Source organism: Mytilus edulis, chromosome 4, assembly GCF_963676685.1.
Source record: "Mytilus edulis chromosome 4, xbMytEdul2.2, whole genome shotgun sequence".
Lineage (NCBI taxonomy): Eukaryota > Metazoa > Mollusca > Bivalvia > Mytilida > Mytilidae > Mytilus > Mytilus edulis.
In genome coordinates, this window is record NC_092347.1 from 39,486,472 (window position 1) to 39,508,854 (window position 22,383).

Consider the following 22,383-nt stretch of genomic DNA (forward strand, 5'->3'; position numbering starts at 1 on the left):
TGGCAGATAACAATACATATGGTCAATTAAAGTAGATGAAGTTTTAGTTACTCTGGTAGGTTCTGTAACCATTTGACTCATGTTGAAAATATTTTTGATGTGTGACCACTTAGCATGGTTTTTACTTGACATTATATCAATATTAAAATATCCCATAACAATAGTTTCCTTTTCTTCAGTGTCAACTTTTAACATCATGGTTTCAAACATAGTAACCCAGTTAGCATAACTGTTAGGTGGTCTATATACATAACCTAGTAAAATAGGCTTTTGATGAATATTAATAATTTCTATCCACATTGACTCAATTTCTTGCATTTCCAAATCGTCCCTTCTAAGCGTATTTATTTGATTTGAAGTATAAAGTAAAAGCCCACCCCCAGATTTATCAATTCTGTCTTTTCTATGTAAATTGTACCCTAGAATAATGATCTCTTTATTTTTGACACTGTTTGACAAAAAAGTTTCACTCAAACATAAAATATGCGTGTTTGACTTTGATTCCGAAATTAAGTATTGTATTTCTGCAAATTTTGGTAAAACATGGTTTATATTTAAGTGACAAATGTTAAGGTATTTGTGTGGGAATATAAAAGGATTGATCTGGGTATATTTGGAGGATTCTGATTTTTGCTCAAGAAGAAAAATAGCAATACACATATATACAATGAGAATGACTATAGAATGATATAAAATACAATCGTTTGCTTGACTTGAGCAGATTTTAAAAGTTTCTTCTAATTCCAGACGTCTGGACGAAATGAATGTGGATGTTAATAATCTTGATTGGTTGTCTCTAATGGCGCATATCTCCTCCCTGTTATCCTCTCCGAATAAAAATTTTGTTCAAATTGTGAATTTGAATTGTACAATCTAAGAATTGTGTTAACAAAAGAAATAATGTTATGGCTTAGAACTTTAGCACCGTCTACGTTGGTATGTACATGGTCCTGAAAAAGTAATTGATTAGGACGATTGCCGTACAAAAAGTCTAACGTGTTATCCAGTATTTTCACTTGATGTCTTCAACTGTTAGTAACTGCTGGTTGACTTCAGAAATAATTTGGTTTGACTTGTAATCTGTAGGCCTTGGTAGAATTGATGAAATAATTATTTGCGTTTCCGGTAAGCTCTGTTTCACCGTGTGAATAAGATGATGGATTGAATACGAAAAGTAAACATAGATTCGGCTATTTTTTTTATTATCTTCTAAATCAATAAGTTCTATATGTTTGCTGCAAATCCTCATCTTCAAACGCATTGGCCGTTCTTTATTTAGCGATAGTCTACACACATATCTTTGTTTAATGACTTGTGATGTACGATCCAAAATAATGATTAATAATTCCATACGAAATTCCAATGAGCAAACTATTTTCTCGATGATTTCGCAATGTGTTATAGTTCGCGCGAGATGCAGGATTTCCTTTACTATTCTATTTTTAGGATTATTTGTTTACAAAAGGTAATTTATGGTCAGATCGGTTCTTTTTATGTTGTAGTGTAAACGCATTGAATTACATAAGATCGATCTCGTCCATTAAAGATACATTATTTTTTTTTAAATGCTTCCCGAGAACTTAATCTTATAAATAAGTATCTCATATAACTGTTTCAAATCCCACAATCACGGGAATAACTAAGTTCGGGTACATGCATGTTTTGTTTATCAAATGTGAATCAAACCTGAAAATTCGGTGTAAACAATATTTTTGTAACTCGCAACTCGACTTTCTTAACTCGCAGCTCGACTTTCTTAACTCGCAACTCGACTTTCTTAACTCGCAACTCGACTTGTGTAACTCGCAACTCGACTTTCGTAACTCGCAACTCGACTTTTGTAACTCGCAACTCGACTTTCGTAACTCGCAACTCGACTTTCGTAACTCGCAACTCGACTTTCGTAACTCGCAACTCGACTTTCCTAACTCTCAACTCGACTTTCCTAACTCGAACTCGAATTTCTTAACTCGCAACTCGACTTTCATAACTCGCAACTCGACTTTCTTAACTCGCAACTCGACTTTCTTAACTCGCAACTCGACTTTCGTAACTCGCAACTTGCAACTCGACGATAAGAAACCCTCAGTCACATAAGTCCCGCTCGACTTCACACTATACAGATTTTATAAGTCCCACTGACCTTGACTGCTAGTTAAAGTTACACACACTACATGTCTGAACTACTCTATTTAGAATTCAGAACTATGTTACAAATTAAACAAACGTTAGTGGTTGTTCATCTGCTGACATATTACACAATAAAACTGAATCAAATGTTTCTTTTTGTTCAATTATCAGGAAAGTACATGCATATTCCGGAAAGTGGACCGGAAAAGTTTTGTTTGTTATATCGAACTGGTTTACTAATTTCTTCAGTCCTATTGCTCAAGGTTGAAATTTTTAATTGAATTCAGTAGAAAAGTATTTGCATGCTGAAATCTTCTCCCGGTCTTACATAAACATAATTAGAGGATAAACCTATGTATTACAGATAAAATGTTTAAAACACCAAGCATCAGAAGTGCAAGACTAATAAAGGTAATTTTAAAGATCCGTATTCAGAAATTATAGCAAAAACATAGAAGTCTTTTATCTGTTTGCCGTGTCAACAGGTTGGATAGTCTTTGAAAATGAAAGGCGAAATGCCGAAATCGATGGGTCACTGTGAAAACAGTCTGATTATGAGAAAATAAAGGTTGGCAGGTAGGTTAAACTTACATAAATGAAGAGATAAATGAAAAATGAACAGATTGATGCCCATTCATATAATTCCAAGGCCGCCAGTCGGCACCAGAAGCGACGAAGCAGCGCATCTATTTTGGATGGGCAAGTATCCACTTTTTGATATGGGATGAGCTCTGACGTCCCACGGCCCCAGCTTGTCTGGCAAAACAGCCGTTGGACGTCAGAGTAATCTCTGACTACAGGTTGGAAAGATCCACAGATAAAATTGGGATCAGCATTTATGTGTATATCTACCCAGGATCTCCTGTAGTTGGTGATCGCAATACTGGTATAAAAATTTTGTACCAGTATTGTATTCCAGTATTGTACAAGTATTGTGTTTTTTTTTTAAATAAACAATACATATATTAGGTTATTCATCTTGTATTAAAGGTGTCACATACATGTATACATGTATATGCATGATGAAAGTAACATATGATATGACATGAATGATTGTATGTTTTACTTCAGATGATGCCAATGATGATACACTGCGATTGTCATCAAAGAAAGTGTTAAATCTTCTGATGTTTTTTTTCTTAACATGCTTAAGGGAACTGTACATACTGTCTCAGCATTTTAACAAACTCTTTACTTTCTGCTATGTTTTCTTTCTTAGACTAATAGTATGTTTTAGGGAATTTTATATTGGCATGGCTGTTAGGCAGCAACCATTTGATTTTCTGGGGGGGGCTATGGGTTTTTTTTCTGTGCAAACTTTTTTTTTCGCCTTCGGCGAAGAACAATCTATTTTTTTAGCGACAAACCGAAGACAATTTTTTTCTTTCAATTTTAGCATTACATATAGTGGCAGCTGAGGGTGAAACAAACAATTTTTTTTACTCAGGGTCCAAAACAAATTATTTTTTTCACCAAAACCTGGAAACAAACTTTTTTTTCCAAAAAAAAACCATAGCCCCACCCCAGAAAATCAAATGGTTGCTGCCTTACAGCTTCTGTATCATCAGCATTGGAATTGTCTGCTTTTATCATTTGTTTATTTTATTTTATCTAAATTGACTTAAATAAAATATAGAAATATGATAAAATTATTAGCAATTGTTTGATTAATATATACAATGATATAAGTTAATTACAATAATCTTTTGTTTATTTGTACAAGCAAGGATTTGTATAGTATTATTATACAAATCCTTGGTACAAGTATAGTAATTATTTTTAACTGGTTGTTAATTAATTAATTAAGTTCACAATTATCATCTATATAATCTTAAAAGTTTATTTAATGTCCATTTGATCTTTAATATCTAGATTTGCTTAAAATTCATTGCGAAATTCTTTAATTTTACTTTCCGATGTATTGATGATGTTTTATCATTGAACAACCCATACTTCAGCAAATACTTACATCTCATATATCCCAGTGAACTTGAAATTAAGGATACTACTGATACTCGAAGGACTGCTTCATACCTTGATCTTTTCCTCAATATTGACGTAGATGGACGACTTCACACGAAAATCTATGATAAACGGGACGATTTCAACTTCCCAATTATCAATTTCCCATTTCTCAGCAGTAACATACCCTCTGCCCCTTCGTATGGTGTTTACATATCACAATTGATACGTTATTCACGTGCTTGTTCACACTATACGGACTTCATATACAGGAGTGTGCTCCTTATGCAGAAACTGCTCCAACAAAGTTATGAGGAGGACAGATTAAAATTGACACTCCGTAAATTTTATGGACACCATCACGAATTGGTGGATCCATATGATGTCTCTTTAACCAAACTAGCTAAGGACATTTTTACCACATGGTAGATTGTGGTTTGTCATTATGTCGTCTAATCTTTTAATTACCAACTGTGACTTATTCCCGATTGTGACTGTTTTGCTGAATGTGAATTCGCATTACTATAAGACGTGTTTCTGTACTTGTTTATCCCAAATTCATGTATTTAGTTTACATGTTTAATGTTATATTTGTAATTCTCATCGGATTTTGTCAAATGTGTTGACGTCTTTTTATTATATTTAGGTGTTACGGATAGAAAAATTAATCACCGCCTTTATTAATTATATTAAATTTTGTACGATTATTTACGTTTGAAGTTGGATTCATAACAAACTGGACATATATATATTACAGTTAATTGCTATTAATAAGTATTGCAATATGCATTTTGTTTAAATTAATTATCAGTATTTAGTTCTGATATAATCTTAAATCAATCCTAATTCTATCTCACTTTGATAGTTTTTCATATGTGACGTCATGCTGTTTCTAAATTTCATAAATTCAAATGTGGCATAACGTTTGTACCTTTTCGCCATCTTATGTGACGTCACATTTTTGTAATTACGTTGACGCCTGGACTGATTCGGATGTGTCTATTCTGTGTTAAACTTTAATAGCATTATGTATTCGGGTTTAGTTTTCTGTAATTAGTTAATACTTTAGTTTCATTATGTATATCTCTTTCATATTCATTTGTTAAAATTTACTGTTTGCAATAGCATAAATTGTTCTATATAATAAGGATGTTCTTATCCCGGGCATAAAAACAATGCCGTATTTGGCAAAACCTTTTCAACTTTTGATCTTCAGTGCTGTACAACTTTGTACCTTTTTCACTTTCGATCTTTTATATCTGGGCGTTATGTATTCGGGTTTAGTTTTCTGTAATTAGTTAATACTTCAGTTTCTTTATGTATATCTCTTTCATATTCATTTGATAAAATTTACTGTTTGCAATAGCATGAATTGTTCTATATAATAAGAATGTTCTTATCCCGGGCATAAAAACAATGCCGTATTTGGCGAAACCTTTTCAACTTTTTATCTCCAGTGCTGTACAACTTTGTACTTTTTTCACTTTCGATCTTTGATATCTGGGCGTCACTTGTAAGTCCTGTGTGGACAAGGCGCGTTTTTGGCGTATTGAATTTTAAACCTGATGCTTTTTGTTATCTATTAATCATGTTTTTCTTTGTCTAATATGTTCTCCTATTTATTTGTAATGTAGTCCTGTAATATTATGTTGTCATTTCAATGTTATATTTAACTTTGCCATTAAAGTGCGAGGTTTGGCATGCCACAAAACCAGGTTCAACCCACCACTTTTATTCCCCTTTAAAAGTGTCCTGTACCAAGTCAGGAAGATGGCCATTGTTATATTATTGTTCGTTTCTGTGTGTGTTGCATTTTAACGTTGAGTCGTTTGTGTTTTCTCTTATTTTTGAGATATTGAGATCAGACGTGGCACGGTACTTGTCTATCCCAAATTCATGTATTTGGTTTTCATGTTATATTTGTTATTCTCGTGGTGTTTTGTCTGATGCTTGGTCCGTTTCTGTGTGTGTTACGTTTCGGTGTTATGTCGTTGTTCTCCTCTTATATTTAATGCGTTTCCCTCGGTTTTAGTTTGTTACCCCCATTTTGTTTTTTGTCCCTGGATTTATGAGTTTTGAACAGCGGTATACTACTGTTGCCTTTATTCACATTATGCACCTTAAAGCAGTGTTCTCCCCAGGCCGTTTTAGCACAGCGCTTTTCAGCGCTATTGCAATTCCCCGCTGTCCTAGTATTGCACTGACCGCGGCGCTATCCCACGCAAACGCGTCGCTATATTTTTTTTCGTTTTTTTCAATTTTTTTCAAATTTCCCGCTTATTTTTCACTTCCGATCACGTGATCGACTGGTTTACAATTTTTGAAAGAATTATTTCCGTTGTATTAAAGTAACTCCGCGGGACCAGTCTAATAAATTTTACAAAATGGCGTTTTTGAAAGATCAAAATAAACAAAGATTTCAACATTGACATCTATTTTTTTTAATTTAAAGAATATATAGAGGCCGGCATATGGACCATAATTTGCTATTGGGCTCGTTTCCTATAACGATAGAAAAGTGATAAAAATGTGTATTACTGTAAGAAAAGTTGTAACTACATCTAAAGATGCCTTTATTTTTATCAACATACAAGTGTATGCTACTCTTCCCTAGAAAAAAAATTGAAATTAACAAATTTCAAAGATTATACGACAGTATTTTTGTGTTGTTTCTCGCGTTACTTTTCGCTTCCGAAGTGCATAACGCTGACTGATTTATAGATAATCGTCACCGGCAAATTCGTAACATTTGCTTTCAAATAATAAAGAACATCGACCAATAAGAATAGTCAGAAGAAAATGCAGAGAACTATAAGTATTTCTGTAGCAGGTGTAAGAACACTAGCGTTACTTTGGTTTCCAATTTCGTAACGCAAATTTTAGATGATGTAATCTGCTTTGTTGTAATAAAATTCTTTATAACAATATGCAAATATGAACTCTCGCGAGATGTTCAAACAGGTAAATCAGAGATGATTTACATTCTAGTTTTGTTCTTCGTAATAATTAAGTTAGAAAATGATGTTATCATTATGCGTTACATTTCAAACGATTATTTCCTTTTTTTTATTAAAATTGTTTTTGTCGTTAAGTTCTCATCATTTCCGGTCATACGTGAAACATGTGACTAACATGTGATCACGCCCTTACGGCCGGATGTATGAAATACTAGGTCTAAACATTGTTTTTGTTTCCAATGGGATGTTAGCAAACATAATCTGTAGACTTGTTTTGTCTTGTATAAAAAAGGAAAATACAATTTTCAAAGAGATTGCACCGGGGGTCTATTGTTTTTCCTATGTGCATAATGTTACATACGATCTTGTGTGAAAATAAATGCCCAATGACTTGACAAAATCGATTTCAGATTTGACAGACGTTATGACACACTTCGTTTCCTGATAACGATGTAAAGGGTCCTTGGAAAATTCAATCGACATTACGTCTCTTATCATTGTGCCGATGCTCGTTGGATTGATTTTGCTTCAGCAGTAAATATTACTGGATATTTTAGGTGAATAAAGATAACTTAATAAAAAATACATGTTAATATACCGTTACACTTGGAATGTACAAAGTTGGTATCTTTGTCACAATTTTTAATTATTTTTTTTTATTCATGTTCTGCAAACACTTTTCAGAAACGCAATAAACTTGTCAAAGGAGAAGTAAACTTTTACCATGCATGACTTGAAAGGAAGTACTTTATTGATTTTAGCCCACTAAAGTAGGTTAAAATGTGGAAACCATGTAGATGGTCTACAGGTCACAAATATCACATGGTGCCTATTTTAAAGATTTTAATTCCAAGTTAAAAGTTTTTTTCTTTACTGGATTTAAAGAATTTTACATTGCCAATGATTTGGAATAAATTGTATATAACTGGAATTTCAAAACCAAATATAAATACATTTTTTTGGCTAAAACATCAAGATACAACGATTATGGTATCCTGTATCAATGAAGAAAATATGGAAATTTCTGAATAAATTGTACTAATTGTTTTCAAAACAAACACATATTTAGGAGTTTTATAATACTGTTACATTTAAGATGGATTTTAAGAAAAAGTATACTGTTCAGACTATTTTAAGCAGATTTTGCAATAAAATAAAACTAAAAAAATGCTTTCGGTTTCTTATGGTTTCCTGTCGCGTTTAAAACTTTAAAAAACTTTAATTAAACATTGAAAATAAATTTTAAATATTAACATGAAGCAAGTAACACTAGTAATGGTGTTCATTTATGTCTTTTGAAATATATTGTACAAAATAAAGAAAATAAAGATTGGTTTCCTGTTTGGTTTCCTGTCATGTAAACGGTGAATCAAAATGTATTATTTTTTTCTTGAAAAACTCAATTGTTCCATTAATACTATTCTAACACCAACACAACCCACAGAATAAAAGTTAAAGTTTTAGAACTTATAAAAAAGGATACAAAAAGAAACCAAAGGCCGAATACCAAATTATGGTCCATATATGAATGAAATGAGATGAAATGAATTGACCGCATTTCCCGACGTCACTCACAAACTTGTTTTACGAATTTTGAACAAACGAGGATTTTAAAAACGATCAAACACACTTAAAGTGTAGACAACAATACAACTATAATACTGGTATATCAGTAATGTACCAGTATTCCAGTATTGCTGTTTTAAAAAAAAAAGTTACAGTACTGGTACAAAATTTTTATACCAGTATTGTGGACAATACTGGTATACCAGTATTGCGATCACCAACTATAGGAGATCCTCTACCCAGAATAGGTATTAATTTTCAGATTTCAGTAATACAAACTTTTACTTTCAAGACATTTGCTGACATGGCACAAAACAAACATTCTGGTAAATTTTTATTTTTAATACAGAATTTTTTTATATAGACAAAATGATGGTTGAGTCAAATTTCCCCCCACTGTGGCGACTAACATCCTTCTGTCTTTCCTTCGTCCTATTTTTTTTTTTATTCAAAGCTGATTCTTCAGACACAGTCTTCTTTTTTACATATCTGGCTTCCAAATGAAGGGGTACTGGTCCGAAAATCCTGTGCTTAAAAACATGAAATCCTGAGGTCCAGAATTTAAATCCAAACATCCTGAAATTCCAAAAAAGTATTCCCTGGATCACGAAAGGATCAATCCAGAAATCCGGAGCTTAAAAACACACAATCCAGATGTCCTGAATAATGTCCTTCCACCTAAGTATAGAAGTTAATCATATACTGAGCAAAGATATATTGATTTTTGATTATGTAACAAAACAACAGAAACGCAGACAAAATCACAATTTGTGACAAAACTTCAAATTTGCTACTCAAGAAAGTGATTTAAAAATCACTTATTTCAATAAGTCCCCTGACTGATGATGCAAGGACCACGCTTTTAAAAAAGCAAATGCCACAAAGAGCACTAGAGATGTTCATAGGTATAAATATCTTAAAGCAGAATGTCAATGAACAGTATTTGTCAGTAATTATGTTAAAGACATCATTAGCCTGGATGAGAGGCAGAACCACAAAAAGTTATGGTCCTCTCGTAAAAAGCAAAAGAGAGGCAGAACCACAAATAGTTATGGTCCTCTCGTAAAAAGCAAAAAAAAAAAATTGTTTGCTTTAAATAGGATTTATCTGGTCATGCTGGTATTACATGTATCTTACAAATATGAAACACAAATATTTAGCAGCAATTTATAATAAACATATATATGTATTAAAGGTATGATGTATTTTTCTTAGTTGATGGTAAACCATGCTTCTCGAAGACACATTACGGGCAGAGGTGGAACACCAATAAACACTATTATTGTTTTTGTACCGCAACAAGAGGCCTGGGTGGTAGAAAGGTTTGGAAAATATGCAAGAATATTAGAACCAGTATGTATGACATTCACTATCTTTTTTTCTTGGGACATGAGTCACATGATATCTTAATCATTTTTATATTGTTCACCTTTTTTATCAAGAATTTTAGAAAAAGTTACCAAGGGATATTCAAACTCAGAAGTGGAACAAAAATCATTCAGTGCCATGGAAAGAAAAAATTACAAAACGACAATCAACAGTATACAAAGCATTATATAGAAAAATAAAAATTGAGCGACACAATTCTTAAAAAAAGTGGGCATGATCTCAAATATCCTAGAAGGGTAGGCAGATCCTGCTAACATTTTAGCAAAGAAGTGATATAAATAAACCCCATTAAAACAGGTTGTACAACAAATAATTCATTTCAGGTCAGTATGTCAGTCATGTTTTATAGCATGTACATTGTATTACAGACCGAAATAAGGAAATTTGATACAGGAAAAAGCAATCTTGTAAATGCAACTTTAAATGTATATATACCTATCATAAATCTAAATTTGTATTTGGAATTAGGAAGATGTGGTATGAGTGCCAATGAGACAACTCTCCATCTAGAAGGAAGATAGTAATAATAATGTATCTTCCATTAATTGACAAATATTTAAGTGTTAAGTGAAATATGAACAGATTTTCACTGACCATACATGTAATTATGCAGACCACTGCATAAGTTGATTACCATACTGGTTACAGAATATACTTAAAAGTATGACAATTAGTCAAGGTTATTGTGATTTGTAAAAATAAATATGAAAAGTGGAAAATGGAGCAAAAAGTAAGATGTGACTTATTGTAGATTGTAGATTGCAATAAGTTTAGAATGTTTAAGGCATTTTTTTTTATAAAGGTTTATTTTGTTTACATTTTATGATTATTAAGAATAATTTATAATTTTTAGGGAATCAACTTTTTGGCACCAATAGTTCACAAGGTGGCCTATGTTCAAAGTTTAAAGGAATTGGCAATAGATGTACCGCAGCAAGCTGCTATAACAATGGGTATGTATACAGGGTGTTTTGTGGAGTTATGGGCCCTAATTTAACATATCAAGTTTGATCAATTTTCAAAGCATTTTGCTGGGTTTTTTCTTTAACTCTTGAAGGAGCAAGGTAAAAAAAACCAACAATTTTTGCAACTGTTACAATGATCACCATGAAAAGTTCTATCTTCCCTGAAAGTGTAATTATAATCAGACTTGTTGTTACAGAGTTATTACCCCTTAAATGTCTGAAATATTTTTTTAAAAGGTGTTAATTTAAAAATAATTAGCAGGACAAAAACATAACTAGTAAGTGCAAAGAAAGTTCCTCATAGCAGACTCCAGGTGAGTGATTTAGTGTTTAATGTGAGCAAATGAATAGGTTATCTAAGGTCTTTTCCATTCATAATTTCTAAATAATGATTTTGACTTTTAAAACACAGTGAATTGCTACTATTTTTCTGCAATATTTAAATTATTTATTTTTTCTCTCTTTTTTGACAGATAACGTTACACTGAATTTAGATGGTGTGTTATATCTTCGTGTCACAGACCCACACAAGGTAAGTACAACAACATATTTTTCTTGTGTTTAGCTGCTTTTAATCATAAGAATTACCAATGTATTATTTGATTTGTTTTTACAGTAAAAATCAGTCTAACATGAATTAAATCTTTAATACCAATAATTGTGAATATTTTTTTTTGTGTGATTGTAGGCAAGTTATGGGGTAGAAGATGCAGAGTTTGCCATCACACAGCTAGCTCAGACAACAATGAGATCTGAGATAGGAAAAATAGCATTAGACACAGTATTTAGGGAGAGAGAGACACTCAATGTTAATATTGTGGGTTAGTATTACATAGATATAATATCTAGGGATCACAAAAACATGGATTGGCATAACATTAAATTTGTTTCATGACAAGCAAAAGAGAGAAATTATAAAAATAAGATGATGTGGTATTATTTCCAATGAGACTAAATGGTGTAGTGAACAATTATAGGTCACCATACAGCTTTCAACAATGAGTGTAACCCATACTGCAAAAATGAGCTATAAAAGCTCTGAAATGAAATATGTATACGAATTCAAACAAGAAAACTGTGATTCTGATAAATGTACAAAACAATAAAAGTAATCAGTTATAATGTATTTTTATCTACCATCTTTATTTTTGTCAAACAGTAGGAAGATTTTAACCTATATAAAGTATTGTGTCACATTAAACTGTATAATTTGTTTTTTTCTTACAGAGGCACTAAACAAAGCAGCTGAAGCATGGGGTATCACATGTTTACGATATGAAATTAGTAAGTAAAATATAATTAAGGTCAAGTAAAAATTTATGTACATTCAACATTTCTTTTCTGACAGTTGTCATTAAAATAAAATAGAAACAAATAATTTCTGGTAAAAAGATTATAATTGCATTAGATCTTAAGAACTTATACTTCAAATGGACAACAAAATGGTTCCTACACATGGATGCACATCAGATGGCCCCATATTTTTAATGAACTAAATATTTTTAAATCTTTACTTTTGTATGGAGTGTTTTTTAGACTGCTGTTTGTCTTTTTCTGTTATGAATTTGTGACTTAAGCTTAAAGATGATGTTTTACATAAACGTTTGGTTGTGTTTATATATATTTATTGAAATAATTTTGAAAATTGACAAAATAGTGAATTTATAATTTAACAGGAGATATGAAATTACCGAAGAAAATTCAGGAAGCTATGCAAATGCAGGTTGAGGCAGAAAGAAAAAAGAGAGCTTATATTTTAGAATCAGAAGGTCAAAGAGAAGCTGACATCAATGTAGCAGAGGGTCAAAAGAAAGCAAAGATCCTTAACTCTGAGGCTTTCAAGTTGGAACAGATCAATAATGCTGAAGGTACAATGTATGCCACTAAAATTCAGATTGGTCAATTTTGTGACACTATAGGGGTACTGGTACTTATTAGCTCACCTGGCCTAAAAGGCCATGTGAGCTTTTCTCATCACTTGGCGGTCGTCGTCGTCGTCGTCTGTCGTCGTTAACAATTTTTCAAACATCTTCTCCTCTGAAACTACTGAATGGATTTGAATGAAACTTAACATGATTGTTCCTTAGTATATCCTGCACAAAATGTGCGCTTCGATTTTTGATCCGTCAAAAAACATGGCCGCCGTTACTTAAAATAGAACATAGGGGTCAAATGCAGTTTTTGGCTTATATCTCAAAAAGGAAAGCATTTAGAGCAAATCTGACAAGGGGTAAACATGTTCATTAGGTCAAGATCTATCAGCCCTGAAATTTTCAGATGAATCAAACAAACCATTGTTGGGTTGCTGCCACTTAATTGGTAATTTTAAGGAAATTTTGCAGTTTTTGGTCATTATCTTGAATATTATTATAGATAAAGATAAACTGTAAACAGCAAAAAAGATCAGCAAAGTAAGATCTACAAATAAGTTAATATGACCAAAATTGTCAATTGACCCCTTAAGGGGTTATTGTCCTTTGATGACAATTTTTCACAATTTGTTCATCATATTTGCTAACTTTAAAAAATCTTCTCCTCTGAAACTACTGAATGGATTTGAATGAAACTTAACATGATTGTTCCTTAGTATATCCTGCACAAAATGTGCGCTTCGATTTTTGATCCGTCAAAAAACATGGCCGCCGTTACTTAAAATAGAACATAGGGGTCAAATGCAGTTTTTGGCTTATATCTCAAAAACGAAAGCATTTAGAGCAAATCTGACAAGGGGTTAACATGTTCATTAGGTCAAGATCTATCAGCCCTGAAATTTTCAGATGAATCAAACAAACCATTGTTGGGTTGCTGCCACTTAATTGGTAATTTTAAGGAAATTTTGCAGTTTTTGGTCATTATCTTGAATATTATTATAGATAAAGATAAACTGTAAACAGCAAAAAAGATCAGCAAAGTAAGATCTACAAATAAGTTAATATGACCAAAATTGTCAATTGACCCCTTAAGGGGTTATTGTCCTTTAATGACAATTTTTCACAATTTGTTCATCATATTTGCTAACTTTAAAAAATCTTCTCCTCTGAAACTACTGAATGGATTTGGTTAAAACTTAGCATGATTGTTCCTTAGATTATCCTGCACAATGTGTGTGCTTCGATTTTTGATCCGTCAAAAAACATGGCCGCAGTTACTTAAAATAGAACATAGGGGTCAAATGCAGTTTTTGGCTTATATCTCAAAAAGGAAAGCATTTAGAGCAAATCTGACAAGGGGTAAACATGTTCATTAGGTCAATATCTATCAGCCCTGAAATTTTCAGATGAATCAAACATCCAATTGTTGGGTTGCTGCCACTTAATTGGTAATTTTTTAGGAAATTTTGCAGTTTTTGGTCATTATCTTGAATATTATTATAGATAAAGATAAACTGTAAACAGCAAAAATGATCAGCAAAGTAAGATCTACAAATAAGTCAATTTGACCAAAATTGTCAATTGACCTCTTTAGGAGTTATTGCCCTTTAAAGACTTTTTTCACAATTTGTTCATCATGTTGACTTACTTTAAAAAATCTTCTCTTTTGAAACTGCTGTATCAATTTCAGCCAAACTTAGGCTAAATGAGTTTCAGAGTTTCAGAGTATCTAGTATAAATTTTATATTTCATTTCCTTGTATGTCAAGAAACATAGCTCCTATGGCTAAAATAGAACATAGGAGAAAATTTTTTTTTTTTGCTTTTGAAGAAAATAGGACGATTCAAAGAACATTTAAATAAATTGAAAAGCCAAAATAATCATTGATGAGAGATTAAACCAAAAAAATTCAGGTGAGCGATTCAGGCTCTTGAGAGCCTCTTGTTTTTAAAGTAAAACTTATTCAGCATTACATGATTGAGATATGTCTTAAAACTTTAAATTGCTAAAATATTAAATAAGAATTTTCCTTCATAGATTTTAACTACTCTTAAATTTAATACCGAGTACAAATATAGTGCTGACTTCCTTTGGTCCTTCATTACTTTACATTAATTTTAATTACAAATCTTAAAAAACAAGTTGGGAATTTTTATTGAATTCCATGGCCAGCTCAACATACTTTTTCCTGTTTTTGAGTTCACCTTTGGGGTTAGAAATGATGTATGTGTAGGCCTATGATTCTGCAAGATGGCTTTGTAAATCCATTTCTGTTGAAAAGTAAAATAATAAAAATACAGACATCCACGGATAATTCACAACCTAAAGCCTTTAATCAAATGGCAAAATGTAAAGCTCAAACATATCAACGAATGTATAACTACTGTCATATTCCTGTCTTGGTACAGGCATTTTCTTATGTAGAAAATAGTGGATTTAACCTAGTTTTATGGCTAGCTAAACCTCTCCCTTGTATGACAGTCGCATTAGATACTCTCTGTGTTAGTGATGCAACGTTTTGTAGAATCTTTACTTTTGATAGTTAAAGGGGCACTAGCTGTCAAATTCATATATACCGATTTTGATAAAATTCTCATATTTTATTTATAACAATGTAAAACATTTATCCAAACTATTAAAAGTCTGAAATAAATAATAAAGAGGGCATGAGTATGAAAATACATAGCTTCGTTTCATGTGTATTTCAGTCCAGACGCCATCTAATTAATTATCGAGTTGACCTCTAAAGTCACGCGATGACCATACAAGCGATGTAAACATAAATATAGATATAAATAGATTAAGCAAACTCGTGCTGTTGGATTATTCTAGGTCTATTTAATTTCATATTATAGTTAAAAAATAAATGTTTATCATCGTTTTTATCTATATAAGAATGCATATTTGTGGATCAAATCATTCAATCAAATGATTTATCTTTGTTTCACTTTCAATGTTGACATTCTTTTCCTTTATATAACTTTACACATACAATTCATGTGTTATCCATCTCAAGCTAAGGGGTTAAATTGAAGTTCACATGAATATGGATTCAATGAGGTCGAATTATTCACTTGCAAGTGAATAATTCATAATCAATGTTTTTTAGCTTATTTTGACAAAATTGAACCATACTGGCTGCTAAAAGCTAATTATTATTTCACTATTTGCATTTCATTATTGATTGAGCAAAAAAAAAAAGATATTAGATTTTTTATACATCTCGTAGCTAGTGCCCCTTTAAGGGATGGAGAATTTGAGAAAACTAGTCATTATCAAAGTGATTATACAAAAAATCAGAAAAACAAATCAAATAATAAATTTTTATAAATTAATGCTAATAAGAGTGATTTGTTTGGTAGAAATGTGTAATCACGATTCAATATATTATAATGTGTTGCCTACATTTTGTTTTCATTTCAGGTGAAGCAAATGCTATTCTAGCTAAAGCAAAGGCAAAAGCCGATGCAATTAATGTTGTGGCCCAAGCTATAACTAGTAAGGTTAGTTTCAAGCTTATGCTATTAGTGTGATGACATTGATTAAGTCCAGCCAGGTCATTTAATATATGCAATAAAAACTGATTCAGGACATTTCTTGTAAAGTTCATTTTTAAAATTGTGTTTTTTATATAAGTTTTGTGCTATTTTCACATTTCTTGATCAGTGTGTGATCAGCAAATGATTGGTCAAAAAATTAAGACGTAAAATTTTCTTGATTTATTATGAAATTTCCTATTTGGATGTCATGAAAAAAAGCAACAATGTCTGATGGCGTCGCATATGAAGAACACAACTTTCTGCAAATCTTTAAAAAGGAAGGATAAAAATCATTAGAGAAACATATTCAACCGCAATAACTTGTGTATTACAACATTTTTTCAATTTTCAATTTTAATAATTTAAAAAGCTCAGCAAGCCTCGCACTTTAAATATTAAAATTTAACTGTCTTGATGGAGAAATATCGTAATACACTTGTTGCAGTGATGGAATCTATATAACCATAGTCCCCATTGACATACTAATGTCTATCTGATATATATGTTACAGAATGGTGTAAATGCAGTATCTTACAATGTAGCAGAACAGTATGTGTCAGCATTTAGTAATCTAGCTCAGAAAGGCAATACTGTTTTATTACCTGCCAATACTGGTGACGTTAGTAGCATGGTATCGCAGGTAAGCTGAAAGTACCTTACCATAAATTCAGAAATTATTGCATTCATTTATTATTTTGATTTTGTCATTTTAGACTAAAATGCCATTTCAATTTTTGCGATATTCCGAAAAATCCTGTTTGATTCAAAATAAAAATTTCAAAACGCAAGTTTTAATTATTGCAATGACAACCCTGTCAAATTTTTCGCAATAATAAAAATATCGCAATAATTTCTGAATTTACTGTATCTGATCTCCCTTTACCTAAGGCGGAATTGGTTGTCCTAAAACTAAATGAAATCAATGAAAGATTCATGGCATGTTTAAGCAGTGGTTTTGTAAATTTTATATTGAGCATAGCTTTGACTCATTTCTACATCTAGGGATGACATTTCTATATGAAATTCCCCTAAGATAGAGATTTGATTTCAATAAAACTTTCAAGGAATCTACTAAATGCCATTTTAAATCTTTTGGTGATTTGTCTGAATAACAAGACATGTTGTGATACATCCCTTAGATAGCAACACAATACCAAAAATTATTTGAATAAATTTCAGAGGGTAGCAATTGACAGATGTCTACAAAATATGTAAAGCTTTAAAATCCTCCTGAGGATAAAAATCGAACAGACATCTTATGGTCAATTAACATTCTTTAACAATAGATCAGATGTGTCAATATAGAATACAAAGCTGTGAATCGCCCTAGTCTACAACAGTTTTGAGTAGATTTATCTCTATATACTAAAACTATCAATTACCTGTCTAAATAGCAAATTCTAGTCTAGTTAACCATTGTCAGTTACACACAGCAAATAATTTGCAGAGAAAAAATACAAATATAAAATATAAAAGGCAATTTGACTTTGACATCAGCAAAGTTCATAGAGAGATTACATATATATGTGTGAAACGAAAGAATAATTTTTGGTAGATTAGGACAACAATTATTAAAGAGAGATGAAAATCGCAAAATATAACTCCGGTGATAATAATGTTTTATGCTATTTAAAAGTAACCATGGTAATTTTATTTTTACCAATGTCCAACTTTTATCTCCTTTGAAATGAAAATAAACTTATATTGGTATAATGCCAATAAATTTTTTGTATCAACAACAAACAAATGTCTAGGTAAAACAATATACTTGTGTATAAGAACTTAAAACCTGATTGTTTATATTTCAGGCGATGGCTATTTATACTAATTTGTCTGAGGCAAACAAAGTGAAACAAACATTATCTGAGACAGAAGAAGTGAAAGAAAAACAACAAATAGAACCAACAAACATTAATGTAAACCCAGAAAGTTGGGATACGGACACACACACATTATTTAGTAGTGAACTTGATTCGCCTGATAAACAGAACTAGTCATTATAATTGTGATATAATAATAAAAATTCTATGTGCAAATGTATGTGAACTTAACATTGACTTGTCATTTTTTGGAAAGATTTGAACAATTGTTCCAATATCATGGGGAGCTGTCTTCTCGACTTGGTTTGAATAAAATAAAAATGCAGTTCAACCACATAACTATATTTATTTATCTGTTGGAAATAGGCAAGACAGGATTTTAAAGAACCAGTTAGTTATCTAAATAGTTAATATTGAATAATTTTGCATATGTATTTGAACTTAAAACAGTTTTACAGTCTTCATTTAAGTACATTGTCATTAAAAAGAAAATATCTCCCTATCAGGTTATTTTAATGAGGAATTGATATTACAATTGTGTTTTAAGCACATATGCTGACAATATATATTTTACAAATGATTTTCAAAACGATGGTTATTATAGAAAACAGTATTTTCACTAGAAGTTCAAGCTACGATAAATTTCTTTAAGCTTCGCACCAATTCAGTTACAGTTAATTTCAAACATTAGTTGTTCATGTTTTTTTTATGTCGGAAATTCAAAGATCTGGTGTTATTTTAACTTTCACAATAATAGTACCAAATGATATTGATTGGGGACATATCCAGTGTATAACAGTTGTCTCCCTTTGTTGAGTTCAGTTTAGATGTGGAAAAATTGAAGAAAATGAGCGATCTAATTTTCAAAAAAACTCCAGCTTTATTATCTTCTGAGACATTGATTTTGAAAATTTTGATATGAGCGTCACTGATGAGTCTTATGTAGACGAAACGCGCGTCTGTCATACTAAATTATAATCCTGGTACCTTTGATAACTATTTGACTTGAGGCCTTCACTTGCCAGGTCATTTTGGAATTTGTGTCGTTTTAAAACAATTAAGAAAATAACTGTCTGAATTGTCAGAGTATTCTTTTGAATGATTTTGTTTTTGATCATCAAAATCTGAGAGAGTTGCAGGATGACCTTGCAGAACAGATATTTTGTGTTTTGTGCATACAATAAGAAACAGTGTCTACAAAACAGTTAGCATGATGACTTCAGGAATTTTTTTATGTTATTTGTATCAATGATGCATAATATTATTGTTAACATTCAAATCCAATTTCGCTACTGGTTATTCAAAAAAGTTAGTACGGTACTATAATTTTATTATTTTTATGAATTAGACTGTGTCTTCATTCTACCTGGTATTCATTTTTCAATGGAAAAAAGTAATAGATAACAATACACATATAACATTCAAACATTTTTATGCCCCACCTACGATAATAGAGGGGCATTATGTTTTCTGATCTGTGCCTCCGTTCGTCTGTGCGTCCGTCTGCATCCGTCCGTCCGTTCAGGTTAAAGTTTTTGGTCAAGGTAGTTTTTGATGAAGCAGAAGTCTAATCAACTTGAAACTTAGTAGACTTGTTGCTTATGATATGATCTTTCTAATTTTAAAGCCAAATTAGACTTTTGATCCCAATTTCACAGTCCACTGAACATAGAAAATAAAAGTGGGAGTTTCAGGTTAAAGTTTTTGGTCAAGGTAGTTTTTGGTGAAGTTGAAGTCCAATCAACTTGAAACTTAGTAAACTTGTTGCTTATGATATAATCTTTTTAATTTTGAAGCCAAATTAGACTTTTGACCACAATTTCACGGTCCACTAAACATAGAAAATGAAAGTGGGAGTTTCAGGTTAAAGTTTTTGGTCAAGGTAGTTTTTGATAAAATTGAAGTCCAATCAACTTAAAACTTAGTACATATGTTCCTTATAGTATAATCTTTCTAATTTTAATACCAAATTAGATTATTACCCAATTTCACAGTCCATGGAATATGGAAAAGGATAGTGCGAGTGGGGCATCCATGTACTTTGGACACATTCTTGTTTTATTTTAGTGCAATCAAGTTCTCAAATTATTTCAAGGTCTTTGTCTCACATATGACAAAGTTGAAAAAAGGGAAACAGGTGTTGCTTTTCTATTGGCATTGGCAGCAACAGTGCAGGCATCCACGGTTGTGGAATTTTCTGCTGAATTTAGTTTGATAGGAACAACTTGGGATAGATCAGTGATTTTTTCACCAGCCCAGTAGACATCACTTTGATGTTGGCATGAATATCAATTATATGGTCATTTTTGTCTAACTTGACGGAGTCAAAAAGTGAGACATAGATATGCAGTTTCTGTCTTCGTCAGTGTCAACAATGTATTAGCTTGTGATTATGTCTAGTTTACGATGAACCGCTAGTGGTAAGTCAGAGATATTTGGTATGCATTAGTATTAGTACTGGCACATCTCATTACCATGGAGATTATTTGACCCTGCTCCCTCAGTTATGGTTTATTTACTTTGAAATTTTGCTTAGTTTACATGCATGAGTTTGTCTAAAAGTTTGTTTGAAAGGAACTACTAATGATAAGTCAATTATATTTGGTATGCAGTTGTATTATCATTTGTATATCTCATTTCCATGGAGATGTTTAGCCATGCGTGTACCTTCAGTCATGGTTCATTGACTGAATATTTGCAAAACTTATATGTGAAAGTATTGCTATTTTAATTTCAACTTTTGCATTAATTTATCGAAATTTCAAAAAAAGCGAGACATATCTCTGTGATAACAGTTTATTATTAATTTCCTGCTACAAAAGTATAAAATTTTCTAAATACTAAGGATTTTCTTTTCCCAGGCATAGATTACCTTAGTCTTATATGGCATAACTTTGGGAATTTTGGTTCCTCATTGCTCTTCAACTTTGTACTTGTTTGGCTCTTTTACTATTTTGCCCTAAGCATCACTGATGAGTTTTATGTAGACCAAACACGTGTCTAGCGTATCAAATTATAAGCCTGGTACCTTTGATAACTATTGTATACAGTTGTATTAACACATATATTAGTACATATAATTTTGACAACTATTTTCATGCCCTGTCAGCTGGGTCATGATCCAGCATATTGACTGTACATCAGAGTATTTTTTTTATTTTACATCTCTCTGAACATTCAGATTCAGTCATCAATAACTTTTTCAACGTTCGTGGAATTATTTGAAATTTTGACAGAAGCTTGTGAAAGGTAAAAAAAAGTCGAGCAAATTTTTTTAAATAATGGATGTATGCTGCTGCAAGTGCAAGGCAAAGAACTTATAGTTTGCTTGGTAGAGGATTCCATGGACACAGCGGTCTTGACGTATAGACAATGGTGCACCTGTACAAAATTAACATATCTCCAGTACTACTATAGGGATTACAGAGTATACTTCCAACAACAAGCTCACTAACGCTTCTTGAAAACTTTCAGAAAAAACTCCTAAAGCAATTACGTTCTCTACCAACCTGTGTAGCACACATAACTGTTACCATCCTCACAAGGATACTATCCATTGAGGCACAGGTGCATATCCATCCATCCATTAGGCATATTTAATAACATCTACAACCAGCCTGACGACAGTGAAGAAAAATCACTGACAAAAAGCCAACTACTTGTAAAAAATTATGAAAGTTGTAGCTGGTTCATTGCTATTAAGCATATGTTACGAAAGTATGACCTGCAGGAGACAAGTTGGTATTTGAACAACCACGTTAAAAAGAGCGTATTGACATCAACTATCATGAAGACAATAAACAATCACTGGAATAGGTCAATAGTTCAGTTACAGCCATTATATTAAGGACTTTTGAGAAAATTTGAGAACCGGAAATATACACCATCTATTCAAAATCAACTGCCACTCTACTATCGATACAGCAAGATAGTCAGTAAAATTAAAGCTACGTACAGACTTACGACCTTCAGAGCAAAGTAATTAGAATGTACAAAGATGAGACTGATCCGAAATGTCTGTTATGTGCAAAGGAAGAAGAACATATAGAACGCTTTATTTTGAAATGTGAAAGCTTCAGAATAGCGAAGAACGCCATATATATACTTCAAGAAATAACTACAACACTGAACACAATAGGAATTCAATTCGATGAACTATCAACGAACGAAAAACTACAACTTAT

General features: G+C 31.8%; 1 protein-coding gene across 1 annotated transcript; it reads left to right on the forward strand.

The window, feature by feature from the left end:
- Window positions 1–2,388: 2,388 nt before the first annotated feature.
- LOC139519671 (stomatin-like protein stl-1) lies at window positions 2,389–18,430 on the forward strand. Its single transcript, XM_071311886.1, has 10 exons — window positions 2,389–2,541; window positions 9,831–9,968; window positions 10,858–10,957; window positions 11,443–11,501; window positions 11,658–11,790; window positions 12,197–12,253; window positions 12,646–12,837; window positions 16,264–16,343; window positions 16,891–17,019; window positions 18,188–18,430. Exons 1-10 carry the CDS (start codon window positions 2,500–2,502, stop codon window positions 18,371–18,373), a joined length of 1,116 nt encoding a protein of 371 aa, XP_071167987.1. The 5' UTR covers window positions 2,389–2,499; the 3' UTR covers window positions 18,374–18,430.
- Window positions 18,431–22,383: the final 3,953 nt, after the last annotated feature.